The sequence below is a fragment of the Astatotilapia calliptera genome, chromosome 18 (genome assembly GCF_964374335.1).
Source record: "Astatotilapia calliptera chromosome 18, fAstCal68.1, whole genome shotgun sequence".
NCBI classification, from domain to species: Eukaryota; Metazoa; Chordata; class Actinopteri; order Cichliformes; family Cichlidae; genus Astatotilapia; species Astatotilapia calliptera.
Genome location: NC_137439.1, coordinates 11,273,558 through 11,292,057, shown reverse-complemented (window position 1 = coordinate 11,292,057; position 18,500 = coordinate 11,273,558). Strand labels below are relative to the sequence as shown.

Sequence of the window (18,500 nt, the reverse complement as noted above, 5' to 3'; positions counted from 1 at the left end):
CGTTATGATATAGACGCACTTTTAAGAGGATGAAACCACACGTTAGTAAAATTAACGAAAGTATGAGTAGAAAACACAATGAGGAATGTCTGTTATTCTCATATTTCAGTCGCCCTGGAGTGACTCCAGTCTACAGTAGTTAAGTGTTAGAAGCAATGGGATAGACAAGGCTGACTTATGTCCTTGAACAGAACCGCAGTGGGCAGGAGATGAGGGGAGGATGCTGGGAAATGGAGATGAAACATCAAATGACAAAGAGATAAAATGGAGAAATAATTTGAAAATGTCATGTGGGGGTGGAGTATGATATGAGACATGAGTTCAAAACAAACAGGCAACCGCTGTATTGACTCAGGGAAATGCTGGCATTTTTTTTTTTTTATTTACCACAAACCGACTGTAAAAGCCATAATTTTACATATTTAATCACTGGTCTGATTGCTGTTCTATTTTCTCCTAGGTAATGCCTGTTTGGTGATCATGTCTGCAGGCAAAGAATGAACTAAACCTTCAGCCTTTATTCCAGTACTGAGAATGAAGGCTTGTCAGCTTCATTTCTTTGCTTGAAAATATTTTGCAATGGAGTGATTCTCTACTGTAGGCTCTTTAGGTGAGACCAGCGATGAAGTTTATGTTTTAAACAACGTCAAGTATAAAACCTCCAGACGTTAGTCATTTTCCCTTTCTTCATTGCTTCTATTTAAGGCAACCCTGTGCTGCACTCTTGCTGAGACTGTTACGCTTTTATAAACCTAAGAGTCTCGCCACACTTGCTTTGTAAAGTTACGCAAGAGCTACAGGTAACGGGGATCCTTAAATAGAGACAGAAAAAGATTAAAGTCCGGAGGGAGAAGGCAGATACTATATGATGTTGCCTTTAGAGCCCATGGGCAGTATGGGAATCCTCAGCGTTCTGGTCAAGGACACAAGGGCCAATCAGAGTGGAGGAAGAGAAAAAAGAGGTTTTGGGGGGGTCAACCTACTGGAAGCATGGTCAACCCACGGCCTCCACCACTGCTTTTTTTTGGTCTTGGCTTTCGTTGGCTGTGCTCCTAAAATTTCACAAATACATCAGTGCAACATTTAATAAGAAATTCAGTTCTGTAAACTTCAAGACACAAATCTAGTATGTGAAGCTTTTTATTTAGTTCCAATGCTAATAGAAATGACACTATTATAGACATTCTGTTCTTCTTATAAACGATCATGAACGCCCACCCTCCTTGAGTAATACCAAAACTCATAGTATTTCTACACCCAGCAGGCTTTGTCATACCATCATCATCATCCTCTTCGGGCGGGACTATCGTCTGTCCATCTCCAGAATGTTGAGCCAGGCTCAGCATCTTCTCCTTGCCCCGCTTAAACTTTTGCTGCCTCAACTTAATGCGCTCCATCCTGATTAGATCAAAGAGAAGGTGACGAGACACAAAGAATCGACACAGAGGAACAGCGTAACAGACTGACCATAAACACCTCCGGGCTTCATGTGGAAATTACTGTACGTTACGTAACAATGGAGTGCTCATTAGAGAGGGCGAGTGGACATCATCAGAGCTTGTGAGTAACCCCTGAGTTACTATGAGTGGTGGAAATACATTGGCTTGATGAAGTAGAGCAGGTTTCTGGGAAACAATGATGAAACTGAGCCAGGAGACACTTTGAGTCAAGTTTTTCTGCATCATGTTTACCTTGGTGTGAGATAAATTAGAGGGGGCCTAATAAAAGACGCTCAAAATCATGAAACAGACATAACTGTGTTTTAGTTTAACTCAGTGTTTAGTGATATTTTGCATTTATGTATTGTCGGCAAAAACAATAAAAGACCTGGTGCCGCTAAAGTCACTCAACTAAACTTAATTCTCATATAAAACGAATTAAACACACATATTTGAGTCGCTATGTTGCACTGCAAGACACGCTTTTCATCATTGCCCTGAGTGCTCCGACTGACACCCTCACCTTCCACATCTACTCTGCCTCCTCTCTCAGCTCTTGATATTTCTCAAGCTTTTTGTGTTCCTTCTTTCTGATGTTGCTATCATTTGGTGTAGCTACATATATCACTGCAACCTTCTTCATCTATGTCCGGTTGGTTAGCTATCACCAGTTTGTCCATCTGTATGTGGAAGTCCAATGGAATCTGAGCTTCTGAGGGGGTTCATAGGCCTGAACCTGCTGAGCCAGATGGTTAACAAGTAACAAAGAGAGGGAAGGGAGCTAGAACTCAGGGGATTGTACTACCACAAAGTAAGATTCTGATTCTGATTGAAGGCATCAAAGACAGCTACAAGTACCTTGGAATCCCACAGGCAAATGGGAACCAAGAAGCGCTCACAAGAAAAACTGCAACCACTTAATACCTGCACAGAGTAAGGCAAGTCCCGAGGAGTCAGCTGAATGGGAAGAGCAAGATCCGGGCAATCAACACCTACGGCCTGCCGGTTGTCAGATACCCTGCTGGGTTAATAAGCTAGTCAAAGGAGGAGATAGAAGCTACTGACATCAAGTCAAGGAAGCTCCTTACCATGCATAGAGGGTTTCACCCAAAGACCAGCATCCTGAGACTGGACGCTAAGTGGAAGGAAGACGGCTGAAGACTAGTGAGTGTCAGAACTACTATCCAGGATGAAACAACACAGATCCATGAGTACTTCAGGGAGATGGCCACAACTCATCATGTGGTTGGTGAATACGTCAGTCAGCAGAAACCAGAAAACGCATGTACCACCAACAGATAGAAGAAGTAACTGATATAGAAAAATCCCACCAATGGCTGGAAAAAGCCCGACAGAAAGACAGCATAAAGGCACAAATCATGGAAACACAGGAACAAGCTCTAGGTACAAGTTCATTAGAGAATGGGATCTATCACACCAGAGAAGACTCCAGGTGCAAGCTGTGCATAGAGGCCCCTGAGACAATTCATCACAGCAGAAGTGAAGATGTTTCTCCAACCTTCTGTTATCCAATTTTGGTGAGCCTGGGCAAATTATAACCTTAGTTTCCTGTTCTTAGCTTCCCAAAGTGGCACCACATTTGGCCTTCTGTAACCAAGTCGCTTCAAGATTTGACCTGTTATGCATTCTGAGATGTTCTTCTGCATACCTTAATTATAATGTGGAGTAATTCAGTTACTGTTGAGTTAACGAACAGGTGTATCTAGTAAAATGACCAGTGGGTATATATTTGCACCCAAGTGCCACGATGAAGCAAGGCAGGAAGTAGTAAAATAAAAAATTTTTTCAAGGAATGTAAGGATAGATTTCAGATAAGAGGAAAGAAAAGCAGCTAATTATAGCAACTACTGGGTAGAAATTCTGATTTAATTTAAAGAAAATTAAAAGAAAATTAAATTTCATGATTAAAAAAAAAATCCTTCACTTGTCACTGGTTTTGCTTTTTTCTTGTGCAGACAACTGCAGAGCAGTTACGTGTCTTAGGAAAATAATCACTTTTCCATTCAGCGTTGGCTCAAAAGACAGTGACATCACAGACACATCATTTCATCAGAGGAAGGTTAAATGTTTGGAGTCTCACTGTCTCTTCAGCTGCTCCACGGACTTGCGCTCCTCCTCCAGTCTGGCTCTCACTGCCTTCACTATAGTTGCTTGGAAAAGCTCTGCACCTCTGAAAAACACAAAAAGACATTAGGAAAACATTTTGTTTGGTACGCCTGTATTTGTCAGGTAGAAAAGTTAATGCTTTGAGAAGAAATTTTAATACACGAGCACTGGTCTTGAATAAATCAAACCTGTATTTCTAATTAAATTGACTCCATGTAGCTGTCTCACTCAGTTAAATACCTGGAAGCGAGGATCTGTGATGCTCTGATATCTGCCACCACATGTAGAAAGTAGTAACTCATGAAGACTCGTCTCTGCAAGAGCAGGAAAGCAAAGCAGATACTGTCCCAGATGATGCCGGCCTCATTGCTTGGCACCTCACAAATATCCTTAGCATCTGGAATTCACATACAACACAGCCATATTTATTAATCAGGCACAACATTACAACAACTGACAGGTGGCGTGATTAACACTGATTATCTCCTCGTCATGGCACCTGTTAGTGGGTGAGCTACATCAGGGAGCAAGTGACATCAAAGTTAATTTGTTAGAAGTGGGAAAAATGCAGACAGTGTACACCCTTTCATGGAAACCTGTTTCAGCAGGATAATTCACCCTACCATGAAGCAAAAAATGGTTCAGGAATGGATTGATGAGCACAACAAGTTTAAGGTTTTGACTTGGCTTCCAAAATTCCCACATCTCAATCCAATACAGTATTTTTGGGATGTGTTGGACAAACAAGTGCCATCCGTGGAGGCTTGGATGGGACTTGGATTTTTAAATTATTATTAACTAAGTTATAGGATTATACCTGCAAGTTGTTCATGAAAGTTAAAGGAATGAAATTTGAGTCAATTCACCCTCTGCTTACTTGTATTTATGTCGTAGCCCTTGATGGTGCATGCCAGACTGAACACCTGGATTAACCAGCAGTGGTCCTGTAGCAGTTGGTTGATGTACCCACAAGCCAGGATCTAAAAACAATGTTGCTTTATTACACACTATAAATATTGCATTTTAACTGTCAACATATCAGTTAAAACTTCACATTTGTATTGCTTTGTAAATACTATGCAGATAATGTTTTCAAATCTCAGCGGTTTATCGCTTTTTATGTTGAATATATAGATGATGATAATGGTATTATAATCAGTTTGTCATAGATTACTTACAGATAAAATGTTTTTCATAGTAATCACAAAGATGTTGTAGGCAATCAGGAAGTCCCAGTAGTGGAGGATCTTCCTGATTGGCTTCAGCAACAGGTCTCCACCAAAGAGCAGGAAGTAGAAGCAGGCCACCAAGTAACCCATACAGAAGACGCTGATACGTGTGGTTCCAGTGATGAAGATGATAGTGAGGACAAACCAGAAAAGGTAGCTGAACATGATAACTTTTAGCATGTCCAGGTAGGACCTAGAAATAGAGAAAAACAGTTTTTGTAAATGAAAAGACAAACAAGTGTCTGGTAGTTTTGAGAATAAGGATCCTTTCAAAAGCAGCACAGTGGCAGCTCCAAATGTGAATGAAAATTCCTAACCTCCGCAAAAACAAATAAATAAACAGAGAGATCAAATATGACATCCCAACATGGAGTCATGTGAAAATGAAAGTGCATCCTCTTTCATCTGGTGACTATCAGGTTCTAACATTAGGCAAATACAACCTCAAATGAACAGCAACACATGACATATCACAGTGTCATTATTATTTATATAACAAGAGCTTTAGCATGTTAAATGTTTATAACATTATAATTAGAAAACTGACTCTGTCCACCAGCTAAAGGTTGGCTGAAATTGGGTCGAGCATGTGAACAATGACCCCAAAAACAGCCGTCTTGGTTGACATGCCTCTGCAACGTCGCATAGAGACCTGGGGTGATGCCTCTGGATTGCTAGACTGAGGTAGTGGGTCCCATCTTGCTCCAGCTTTAGAGGGGATCACACTACTTGCTGATGATGAGCACAAAGAGTGAAGCTGTCATAGATACAAACAGCAGAAATGAGCTTTCTCCAAAGAGTAGCTGGTCTCTCCCTTTGAGATTGAGTGACATAATATTGAACCTCCCAAATTAATCTAGTTACATATATTTTTCTAGATCCAGGGACTCGATTCATAGTTGTTTTGGAACTCATTTTCAGTGCAGGTGGGCGTATAAAGTCTTGGACTGCTTTTATTTATATTCTGAAATCATTAGAATTCTGCTTGGAAAAAAAGTTAAAAAAATAAAATCCTGGGCAATTAAATGTAATTAGCAAAACAGTCGTTACTCTGTGTTCAACAACTAGCGTTTTTCAACAATTTTCAATCATGTCTCAAAATGTCATCTTGTGTGGACTTATTTGAGCACTTTAATTCTCAAATAAATCCATAGAGTAAGACGTATATTTACACAAGGCCTGTTGCTGTCATGAAAAAGCAATGAGGGAGGTGGATGTAGTTGATGAGCTGATTTTAATCCCCATGGACCCCAGCTAGCTGCTATTACAGGTTAGGGTACATGTTTACCACATAGCAAAAGTCAAAAGAGAATTATCTGCTCATCATTCACAATTAGGGTATCACTTAATGTCACTTAGAATCTGATCAATGAATAGGAATGAGAGCTGTAACCCGATCCTTTTGCTCAGCACAGGTACACTGCTGCATGTCTTGCGCGTCTCTAACATGCTAGGCGCATGTCTATGGCTCCATGTGAAAGGCTGACGATATGATGCGCAGAGTGGAAACATGAGATGTAGCGTGCATTAATTTCAGATACATGGGGCCACAGTAACAGCTTCAACTCTTTAGAAAGCAGCTCTGATGAAGTGGGTTTGGATGGGACGATGCGTTGAAGGGCCGGAACAGCTGAGTGAGTGTCCTTCTTCATCAGGGGGAGAAAATACCTTTTCCATACTTAAAAGCTATTTATTGAGTTAGAGTACAAGGAAAAAGCGTCTGAGTTGGGGAGTGACGGACAGAGTGTTTTTGTGGATTATGGATTTCTCCCCCCACCCCGTATCCGTAATTCGATTCTGGAGGGAAACGATGGAATAAGTGCAGAGCTGCTGTGGCATGGACAGACGGGCTGTACAGCTCTCTCTCTTGCACTACTAGTGCTTGTTGATGGACACAGAGTGCGTTAATAAAAGACTTGTCCACTTTGCACACCAAAACAGTGGAATCTGAAGAGCACATAATCAATGAGTGTGGACAGGTCAGGATGCTCTTGCTGTCTTTTTAACTCGCGCCCTCTTCCCCTCAACATCCTGCGTTCACTCTTTATGTGCAAAGTCAGTATCCAGATCAGGCGAGTTTCTAAATTATGTATACAGCATGTATTTAATAACATCCCTCACTAAACCTCTGACGTGAGCTACTGTCAGCTGTCATTTTTTTCTTACCTTTATTTTTCTGGGATAAAGTATTTGCTGACTGAGAACGTTCTTATTCAGCACCATCCCACTTAAGATTTCTGCAGTTACACAGTTTGCAGCCAAGCACAACAACAGTTTTCTTCAGAGCACACCTCTGACAACGCAAATGGAGGAAAAGGGGGGTGTTCAGCCTGTTTGTTGATCTATTTTGTCAGCTTGTGAAGCAGGACATGCCAGAAAAAGTCTGAAAACCAGTGCTGTAAGAGATGCAATTGTGTTATTGCAATGGGAATGTGAAAACTTCAATCTGCGGATTGTTTAGTATCCATAATTTAGTAATTCCAAAGTTGTCTCAAGTCATATACTTCTGGGGCAATAATTGCAGAGTGAGACAAACAAGGTAACAAAGTAAAACAAGAACCAACTGGAGATGTCACGAGAGTGGGTCACACACAAAAAAGCAAAGAGAATTGGAGACATGGAAAAAAAACACTGAAAATGCATTAAAGAAATAATTACAATTAATCCGTCAATCACACACATGTACATACATAACTGCAAGTACACATGTGTTGTGCTGGACTATTCACTACAAGCAATTTGAGTTTAATGTTTAGCTGAGAGATATATATTAGGCTTTATAAAGATAGAGACAACAGGGAGACAGAAAGGAAATTAGGGACAAAGACAGAAGGTCCTGAGTAGAAATAAATTATGGATACTAAAATAACCAAATGGGTTTTTCTTTAATGTTGAAGCCTGTTATACATTTCTAAAACCAATTTTTGACTGTAAAATACTTTCAAAAAGCTTTAAATACATATACTTAGCTTTTAACAGCTCCACTTGTGTGGAGCACATTTCAGTTTTGTATCTGACATCATAGATAGGCACCCAACATCATTAAGCATCAATTAGACTGGCTACTTCACTTCCTTTCCATTTCAGCATGTTGACCTCTGTCTTAATGGCGGCTGAGCCATGCAATAGCCACAAAATGATGAAAAGAGAATCTAATGTAAAATATATTTCAGAAACTGGAAATCATTTAAAAAGGTACATACAGCAATACACTTTATCCATGTAGGACTAATAGAAATACACAAGGCCACAAGGCCAACCACTGTAGTGAACAAAGCTTTGAATCAAGGATCCAGCACCAGTGCTGCCACACTAACTCACATGGCAAAAAAATGTCCTAATACACAGTATGTTGAAATAAATGTATCAAAACAATACTAAGAGTTGCACCAGCACTTAGCTGCATTTTGTAGTATACAATACAGCATGTTTTCTGGCCACAATTCTCTGCCTCAGCTACATGTACAGAACATTTTAAGGCATACTACTTTCAGTAAGTACTACTGCAGCAGTTCTTACTGAAAGCAAAATGAAAGTATATCTAATTTGGAGTGTTATCTGTGGTACCTGCAGTGGATAAAGTCGGGCACAGGGTTGTGGACGCTGAAGGAAGCTGCATCCAGGTCTCTGCAGATCTCTACATTGTCACCGGCCATGAGGCGGACAGCTGCCTTGTTCTCATCGTCAAAGACCTGCCTCTGGAGGGAGGCGCAGAGGAGCAACATGAAGTCATCTAAAAGAGAAGAGGAGATGAAAGCGTTTCTATTTGTGGAATCAGTGTTAAATCTTCATAAGATAAAACAATTATTTGATTTTGCCTGTGACGGTACATTTGCTTTACTGTATTCAACTCTCAAATTTTAAAAGTTAGCTTAGTTATTTAGAGACTGCAGACAGACGGTCGAAGTCGAAAGTTTGTTTGCACTTTTTTAAACACCACTAGATGTGTTTGAGTGCTTTATTTACTAGTTACTTTATACATTATAATTTTAACACAAAATTATGTCATGTTGGAGTTTAAACCACGAACTATTGTAATAACAAAATGCTTCTGATATACTAATATATTAGTAAGAATAATCCACTAATATGATTAATCGCATGAAGATTTACATGCATGTTTCTAACTTCTAATGAAGGATTTTCATTTATTCTTCAAAGAAATTTTCTCTTTAACTATAAAACTCACAGATGAGGAATAAAGGATTGGGCCTGCTGCGGAAATCTGGAATATAGAGCCACTTGACCACATTGTCATTTTCTGTCCAGGGATAACCTGAAAAGAAAACATTATCATCAGACATATGTAAGAACATCATAAAAATATCACGCTTCGCTTTGAAGAACCGCAAAAGAATGGAGCCATGACGTGTTAACGGATTAAAAAAAGAAAAAAAAAGTGCATCATAAACATGAAGAGAACACCTTTTACGTGTGGACAGTTTTTGTAATTACATGAAAAACAGCCTTAATTTATCTCTGAAACAATAATGAACTGACTTTTAACTTACATTATTTAAATCATTACATACCCTTCATTTAATGAGTAATTAAATCCGATGGTAACGCTTTATTCTACAGAGTGATTTTGTTTATTTATTTATTTCTTTTTGTGCTGCAGCCTGGCATTGCTTCCAGCTGATGGGATGGAGAGACTTACTCAGTAATAAAATAAAAATATCCCAACTCGCTATGGTTTTGTTTTACAGTTTGCATGAAAATAATAGACATTTTTACAGTTTAATGCAGGGTAACTGCATTACACTGTGGTGCTCATTGTCAGTGCTAGGTTACATTAGGTTTAGTGTATCAATTTAAAATAAGCTGATGATCCTGATTAGATTCACTCATCAGCGTATAAACTTTATACGATCTTTATACAGTTTTTAAGCTTTATAGCTCATGTAAAGTTTGTTTATTCTTGTTGAGTTCAGTTGGATTCCTAAATCCACAAACAGCAGTAATTCTCAGAGCAGCAGCAGAAAATGTTATCTGATCACAGCCTGTATGCAAAGAAAACAAATCTACTTCAAATTTCTAAGCGATTCTCTTCCCCACACTTCACTACTTCGCAAATTCCACTTTAACTCCTGAATACAAGCAAAGACAAATCTGCACAGTAAAAATTTCCTGTCTTCCTGGTGCCTGAAAAATTTTGCTCACCTACTTCACCATGGTGATATGGTGATGAGATAGATAAGCATCTTGGAGAATCAGTCAGTTATCTGGACCAGACACATTGTTAAGAATGGCTTCTACGAGGAAATTAATCAGCTTTTGACTCACCAAGTGTCTGTTTATTGTGAGTGCAATCTGGCACATTTGATTACACAAACCTTTACAGGCTGCAGGTGGGATCCCGATGCAGACGAAGTACTGAACAGTAAGCATGCATGCCAGAAAGCAGCAGTACTTGGGCCAAATCTCAGCAATGGCTTTCCTTCTACGTCTGTACAGCACCGCTATTAAGGCAAAAGCATGAAGCATGGCATAGAAGTCCATACGCTGCCCTATGACGTTGACGACCAACAGCAGGCAAGTCTAAGGGAAACACAAGAGGAGTGTACATGAAGCAGTGTAGCACAGTACACATTTTAATAATGGGTTGCATTTATAGAGCGCTTTTCGAGAACCTTAAAGCGCTGTACAATTCCATTATTCATTCACTCTCACATTCACACACTGGTGGAGGCAAGCTACAGTTGTAGCCAGAGCTGCCCTGGGGCAGACTGACAGAAGTGAGGCTGCTATATCGCGCCATTGGCCCCTCTGGCCATCACCAGTAGGTGGTGGGTGAAGTGTCTTGCCCAAGGACACAACGACCGAGACTGTCCAAGCTGGAGCTCGAACCGGCAACCTTCCGATTACAAGACGAACTGCCAACTCTTGAGCCACGATCGCCCCAATTTAACTATTTCTACTTCATTATGCCACCTACCTCAAGTCCAAACTTGTAGAAGAAATAGTTGATGAAGTATTTGATGAAGCAGACAATGTTGATGTCCAGGTGCTGTCGTGTGATGTCATGAAAGATAATCCTGGCAGCGGGAGGTGACAATTTGTTCCTCAGTCTGAAGTATTTCTGATGGCGGTAGATGGTTACCTCCAATGCTAACAGAGCCAGCATCCAGAAGTTGTTCTGCTCAGATGGTCAGAAGAGAAAATTCCCCAAAATGCTTAGTTTTTATAAACTGTGTTTTTATAATATAGTTTTAAAAAATATTTAAATGTGATTAAATGGGCTGAGGATTACGACGGGTTGGGGAGTATCCAGAGAGCAACTTTAACATTGCTGGTTTTACTCATTTAAAGGACAAAAACTGCAGAATAGTCCCAGTTATTGGCAACATTTGATTGGCACTTCATATTTTCACAAGGTCAAGTGAATTACATTAAACTACTAAAAGTGTGAAGAAAACAAAAACACAAACCCGACTTACAAGACTGCAATCAAGATGTGATTTGCTGTATCCCTAGTGACTGATTTCAGTACTGCACATTGAAACAATTACAAAGAAAATCTAATAAGAAATTCCCTTTTGCTCTTAGACAGTGGAGATGAAACCACACGGAGGGATGATCTGAATCCCAGTCTGGCTTTTCATTATGCCAACAAACACATAATGAGATGTTTCAATATGAAAACCACTGCTAACTAAATAAAATAGAAATTCTAAGTATTCAGAGTCTGAGATCTCACAAGTATTAAGTTCCCCTAAAAGGTCCAGGGGATGGGGAAAGATACTCACAAAAGAATCTTACAAATATTCCTCCTAACTGTCAAACATATAACTCATCATCTACATAAGACTTCCGTACAAAGGTGAGCTCTACAACCCGTTGAATTACAGTTAAGCACCAGGCCTGCTGTCTGTGGCAGCCTGTAGTTGAAAACCTTTGCTATGAACTGTTATCACTCAATATTAGCTTTTTTTAAATACATTTTTTATACATTTTGTTTATTTTAAAAATCCAAAAATCTTGTGTTCATCTCACTGAATAAAACACAGATCACCTCCTTCCCTGTACAGAGATTTGGAGGTGTGGGTGAAACAGAGTGACACTCGGCAGGTGACACAGGAAAGTAAATAAAAATAATTACACAGTCTGTTTTCTTAGGAATGTATTGCAGTGGAATATTTATTTGTTCTTTTTTCAGTTGACTGCATTTTGTGGAATTTTGATATTATTTCAAATTAAATACTGACTTTAAACAGCCAAATAGCACTAGGTCGGTGATGTGTTAAACATCTCATATTTGACTGAATTACCCAAATCTGCATGAATTAAACATGAAATAGAGATTACTGCTGACATAAAAGTTAATAATAATTTAAAAAAAAAAACGCATTACAATTTTCCTGTAAACACGGTAGTTCTAAATTCATAATTGCTCTATAAATAATAAAGAATAAAGAGTCTAATAGGCAGTGTATAACAACGATAAAAGAACTGTGGTTCATTTCGACCTTACCCTCAGGTAGCCCAGCAGGTCGTCATACTTCCTGAGGCCCACCCAGTTGGCTGGATCCACTCTTCCGTCATACAACAAAGATTCTGGTAACATTAAACTCTTATTTGTTGAGTTTCTGCATAACTGTGGACAAAAACACAATGGGTCAGTTTTCCAGTCTAGTAGAATTAAAAACTAGGCCTAAAGTAGGAATTATGTTTTCATCAAACATGGTCAAAGTTTCAAATATCGAGTTCCGTAAGAGTAAGTCGCTATGAGGCAAAATTTCAGGCTGCTCTAAACGCTAATTTTAAGAAAGACTTTTTCTACCCTTGGCTCTGAATGATGTCAGAGAGAGCAGATATAGCCTATTTTGGTCATTTCAGACACACTGCTTTGGTTGTAACCATAGAAGTCCCACCAACCTGTAATTTAAACTTTCTTTTTATAAGGGTCAGACAATGGGAAGACACCTAGCTCAAAGGCAGAGGATCTAAAACAACTTGTTGTTTCAGATCTCCTGGAATGGATGAAGTTAGTAGCTCATCTAAGGTGAGTATACGATAAACAAGGCTTATTTGATCTGTAAATCATCCAAAGCTTTACTAGAAGAATCCAAGAATAAAAAATATGGAGCTTCAAAGAACCATAGTACTTTAATTCAAATCTTGGAAACTAGCAGTAAGGCTTTTTGTCTCTTTTGGAATGCAAACATTTTATTCCAGAGTTTTTATGCCCAACGCCAACAAAAATCATGACATAAAGCAGGCGCACATCAATCAAAATCAAGAGAATCTACAAAAAATCTGGCTTTAATTAAGGATAATAGGGACAATGCTAAAGAACAGCATGTATTCTATACAACTTTGGTTGAGAAGCATTAATATTTACCAAAGTGCAGTTCTTGGAGTACTTGCTGGGATCTATTAAGTCCAGCTGGTACAACATTTTACATACAATGATGACACACGTCCAGACAGTGCAAACACTAGAGGCAAGGGGCCGGTACTGGCTGTACGGCAGTGCAAACGCCCAGGATGCAAGGAACACATAGTTGAACAAAGACACCTGGACAAAAGACAATAGATGTGATGAGGACAAAAAAACTTTGTCATTCATACCTCTTTTCCACAGCTACGGCTATAAATTTTTAACAATACACACACACACACACACACACACACACATTGTACACTGAAAAGAAAACAGGTGTAAATCAGTGATGATTGAAAAATTCACTGAACCAGCAGCAAAAGAAGATCAAAACTACGCTTCATGTTTGATAAACATCGTCATTAATTCCCTCTTACTTTTGCTGCCAACACAATTGTGCACAGCGTTGTCGCTCGCTGTTTCGCCTCCGACAAGAAAGGCTCATTTCTGCTGTTCAATACCGAAGAAATGCAAACTTTTTAAAAGTATGACAAATTGCAAAACGCTTAGCTGTGTCTCCAATAAAACCTCTTTAACATTGCTCTGTTTCACTTCAGCAGCATCAGGTAATGTTCATATGATGATTCATGGTTTTCTTCCGTTTTTGATCTACTGCAGAATAATTTATTTGATATAAAAAGTCAGGCCAGGAAAATCTCCTTCATATTTTTCAGTTACTTCGACACAAAGACATCTGCTGTGATGCTCCCACCTCTTATTAAGTCTCACAAGTGTCAGCTTTGTATACATAGATATAAAAATAAGCATATGTACTGATAATTTATCAGAATTATAATATTTCTGACTGTCTCAGTCAAAATTGGGACCTTGGGAATTGGAATCGAATCGATAAAAGAAACCGATCGATACCCAGTCCTGACACTGACACTATACTGTGTCATCATTTATTTATCAAAAACTAATCTAAAAAGCAGTGACCCAGTAAAAACCTGACCTACATGAATTCCTATGAGTGGGCTAAAATTCCTCCACAATGACGTGGGAAGCTGATGAAGCCAGATAGAAAATGATTACTGTACTTTAAGTTATTCAGGAGGCTCTCTAAGCTACCGAATAATGGGGTGTACTGTTTTAATACACGGTTTTTTATTTTGGATTAACTTTTGTTAAATTAATAATGACACTATTTTTTAGCTTATCTTTTTACTATGACTGTAAAGACTGTCAAATGAGTTTTCATAAGACTGGTATGGTTCATGTGTAAACTCAAAAAATCTCAGACTCTTCTTTACATCTCCAAAGTGTAGAAGCTGTTACAATTCTCCAGAATCCCCCACACTATTATTTGGCTTGTATGCGATATAGTAAACAGTTCAATTTAGATTAGTGCTGAACGACATCAGCTTTATTTGTGTATCTGAGAAGTAATCACACTAAAATAGCAGCGCCTCTCCAGGATATACTGCGGAGTGCTAACAAAGGCAGGAAAGAGAAGATGGGACCCAAGTAAAAGCAGTTATAAACAGTACTCAGTTTTAGCACCAACAGGAAGGGAAACACATTACCACCTGTGGTGTTTGATATGAAAGCTGACCAAATAAAATAAAATATGACTTTCAGGCAGGTTTAAGTTTGTCTTGCTGCAGGTACAAAAGTAAGTCAATTCTTCAGCTTTCATACCTCTTTGATAGCAACCATGACAACGTAGCAGGAAACGATCTTGATGATATGGATCTCCAGTAACCACCAAATGAACAACTGCAGTTTGTGGAAATACTCCAGGAACTTGAGGAAGAGCACTGTCAGACGGTCAACCACAAGGTGCCATTTATTCTTCAGGTCTGAGGAAAAAGAGACAAAAACCAGACACGTTTAAATGGGAAAGTGACAAGACTGAAGAGGTGCAAACGGAAAGTGTTTAAAAACGAATATCCCTGTTACTTCTATTTTTCACCTGCAAGTTTGTCAACTTAAGCTGGGAGATTGCACAAGCTTCACTTCAGGACAACGTTAGCTGCCATTCCACATGTTTGTAATTTTCTACAGTTCATTCAGAAATGAAAGGCAGATATACAGTTCCTTCTTTATAGCCCTTTATATATATATATGTAATTGATGCAGCCGTGGTATTTTTAGAGTCAACCCCTCTATTGATTAAAAATAAATCAATCAATACAGATTCATGTTAGATTAATATGAAGCTAATAATGCATATTAATCTAACAAATTTAAAGAATGTTTGATATCAAAGTAAAAAAGTAAAGAAAATAGAGCTTTTACTCACTAATACCTTGCTGTAAATATTTAATTAAGCCTAAAACAATTACTCCTCCACTTCATTAGTCTGTTTACAGACGAAGAGTAAACTATTAGAAACTAAATTCAAGAAATGTAATTTCAATTTTTTGGTTACTTTATGGTAGCAAACACGTGTTTCATATTAATTCTGAAGCTGCTACAGGATTGTTAACATCATTTTTTCCAATATTAAAGTTTTGAAGTTTGATGAGAATGAGCTTAAAAAATGTATTAACAAGCAAATTCCAAACTGCTGTTTTATTTAGCTGAGAAACAGGACTTTATAATTTGTTTCATATTCCCATAAAAACCACTATATTGTGGTAGAGCGTGTATACGTTTACAAAATCCATATTATCTCAGGCTTTAATAGAGGCCCCATTGTTTGGCTAAGAAACTCTGAGAGAATATACCTCGTACAGCCCACAACTCATTATAAACTAAGAGGCCCTGCAGGGCCGCAGGGTTGTGTTTTATCACCCATTTTATTTTCTGTGCATGCAAACAACATTTTCATTCAAGACTGTCTGTGTAAATATGCTAGTAATGCAGCTTTGGTCGGCCTTAGCAGGAGGGTAAAAGCAGGCGCTTGAGCTATGTGCTGTGTCGTAATGCAAGATAAATCGGCTGAAAACAAAAAACCTGCAGTACAACCGCTTTTACAAATTCTGCAGCAGTGGCTGGCTGGTGTGAGCGCAGGCAGAAGATACCAGGGCGGCAGCACAGAGCTTTGACCTTTAAAGACCACAATGAACTTGAGAGCAAACTGAAAAACTAGAGGCTTAGCACTAAATGCATGATGCATGACTCGTGCGCTGGCTAGGTTTTTATTACCATCGCACGTATGTCTATGACAGCTACTTGCAATCAGCATGATATTAATGTGCCATTTCCTTTTATAAAAAAAGAAACATGCTGCTTTGACAGAAATGTTCCGTCACAAACACAGTTTTGACATTAAAGTTTATGTGGAAACTAATGCTAAAACATAATTATTGCAGTTTTAAATCAAATTTCTAATTTACTGACATACAAACAGAGTGTTATTTTGATTAAGATGTGAAATTAAAATTATTTACTTTCATTCTTGAATAGAAAAATTTGTTTCAGTGGCTTAATGTTTACACTTGATTAATGTCTGACTTAGATATTTCCAAAAACTTTAAAGCTTTCACCCACAATGCAATAGTTTTTTAGACCACCAGCCAATGTAAGATGCCCTAATTTAACAGGATTGGTGATTACTAAAAATCATTTTTGTTTTCTGTAATGGTTAATCCACCAATATGAATTTGCTCTTTAATCAAAATTGTATTTTTAATACTAAAGCATAATTGTTGTCGTTAACCATGAACTTCTAAATTAATCGTTTTACATAGAAAATTTTTTAAGACAATAAATTCTAAATGTTTATTAGTGTTTCTATACAGAAAAAAATATTTTAGTAGTTGAATGTTATGCTTGATTAGACAAAAATGAATTAGATCAAGTGAAATATTTCACAGTATTTTTGAAATCACATTTAAGGTCATGGACCCGCCGTGCTGCTCGGTACCTGAGCTCTGCTCTGTGCTCGGCTCCGGCTCGGTCTTCGCACTGCACTGTTGGCTCTCCTCTGTGCTGGACTGCCGTGGGTCAGACAAGCTCCTGGGCTTCTCATTAGTCATGTCAGTGTCATCCATCACCACCACCAGGGCCTGCTCCTTCTCTTTCTCCATATCCCAACCCTCCTGCATGTTCTGCTTTACATGTGTTTCACATTCCTCTCTGAGAAGCATCGCGTCCACCGAGCTGGCACTGAGCATGCTGAGGTCTGGCAGGCTGCCATCCGGGTCCACCAGTCTGAAGACACGGCAGAAGTTATTACACAAAAACACACACGAACACGCAACCCTGGGCACAGATCTGTATTAATATACATATGAGGACCTTCTGTGACTTACGGATTTTAAATATGATTGCTCCTGTTGTTGTTAAACATTTTATTATTTATCATGTTGTTATGGAACTGTACAATTTCCATATTTTGTGTGTTAACCATAGAGTGTGAATGGTGTAAACCTGACAGGACAGCAGTAATGGTTGTGTTTGTACAGGTTCAGGACTAATGTGTCTTTTTTTGTTTTTATTTCCACTTGCTATCTTCATGCCAGCACTCACTGCTGTTGCTGTTCTGTTTTTATGTCCAAATAATCCATTAAAAAACGTCAAATTATATGTTGTAAATTGTAATTGTGGATCATGTGGCAACTAAATTCAAAACTTCCAATAAAGGCATTATTGGTTCGAGCATGAATACGCTCCTAGATTTGATAATGTTTTTACCCATATTTCCTTTAGGTAAAGGACAAATGGGAAGTGAAGACATATAAAACCCAAAACGAAATATATAAAAATAAACAAAATTATACACAAAAAAAACACTAGAAACTGTTTGGTAGTAGAGATATAAAAAAAATATATTTAATTCTCAATCCTTTATCGATACAATCCAACCAGCATTTCTTGTGATAAAAATCTTCATAGTTGGTATTTAGTGGATACAAATTTTGGTGACCATTGGGTCATATATGTACATTTGAAGATTATTAATAAATAGTTATGATAACTGTTTAAAAAGGAGGCGACGGGATACATACAGACATATCTACAAGGATATGCTACGATCAATATTGTAAGATAAGAAGAGGTGTTCCTCGTAAGTTTTTCGTCCTAATATTCCATAAATTTATCTGCATCTGATCTTAAACTCGACCAAGACATCAGCACAGTGAACAAAAACCAAATCCCTAAAAACAAACAAAAAAAGAAATCTCTTTTATTATTTTCTAAGGTATTCTGTCCTCATAAGTATATAAATACTTGAAAAATTATACACAAGGTCAAGATGACTGTCAAATGACTCCGATGCAGGATGGGAATCTGCTCGTTCTGCTAACTGAACAACAGAGCAGTGTTTCATCAGGCATTTCAAACTAAAAGCAGTGCACATTCCTGCTGCATTCTTTAAAATAATCCGTGTTGTATTCATGGTGTCTGATCTTTGAGCAGCAGATAAAC

General features: G+C 38.3%; 1 protein-coding gene across 3 annotated transcripts in view; it reads right to left on the bottom strand.

Annotated features, from left to right (window-relative positions):
* The window catches only part of piezo2b (piezo-type mechanosensitive ion channel component 2b), a 90,837-nt gene that overhangs the window by 23,734 nt on the left and 48,603 nt on the right, over window positions 1–18,500 (bottom strand). For all 3 annotated transcript variants that reach the window (XM_026148833.2, XM_080292295.1, XM_080292296.1), the window contains exons 17-30: window positions 16,996–17,282; window positions 14,823–14,983; window positions 13,140–13,316; window positions 12,270–12,392; window positions 10,734–10,934; window positions 10,132–10,336; window positions 8,985–9,071; window positions 8,363–8,528; window positions 4,745–4,988; window positions 4,444–4,546; window positions 3,807–3,963; window positions 3,541–3,630; window positions 1,277–1,398; window positions 984–1,052 (exon numbers count right to left, since the gene is read on the bottom strand). In XM_026148833.2, coding sequence (XP_026004618.2) covers window positions 984–1,052; window positions 1,277–1,398; window positions 3,541–3,630; window positions 3,807–3,963; window positions 4,444–4,546; window positions 4,745–4,988; window positions 8,363–8,528; window positions 8,985–9,071; window positions 10,132–10,336; window positions 10,734–10,934; window positions 12,270–12,392; window positions 13,140–13,316; window positions 14,823–14,983; window positions 16,996–17,282 — 2,192 coding nt within the window. The remainder of the gene's footprint in view (window positions 1–983; window positions 1,053–1,276; window positions 1,399–3,540; window positions 3,631–3,806; window positions 3,964–4,443; window positions 4,547–4,744; window positions 4,989–8,362; window positions 8,529–8,984; window positions 9,072–10,131; window positions 10,337–10,733; window positions 10,935–12,269; window positions 12,393–13,139; window positions 13,317–14,822; window positions 14,984–16,995; window positions 17,283–18,500) is intronic.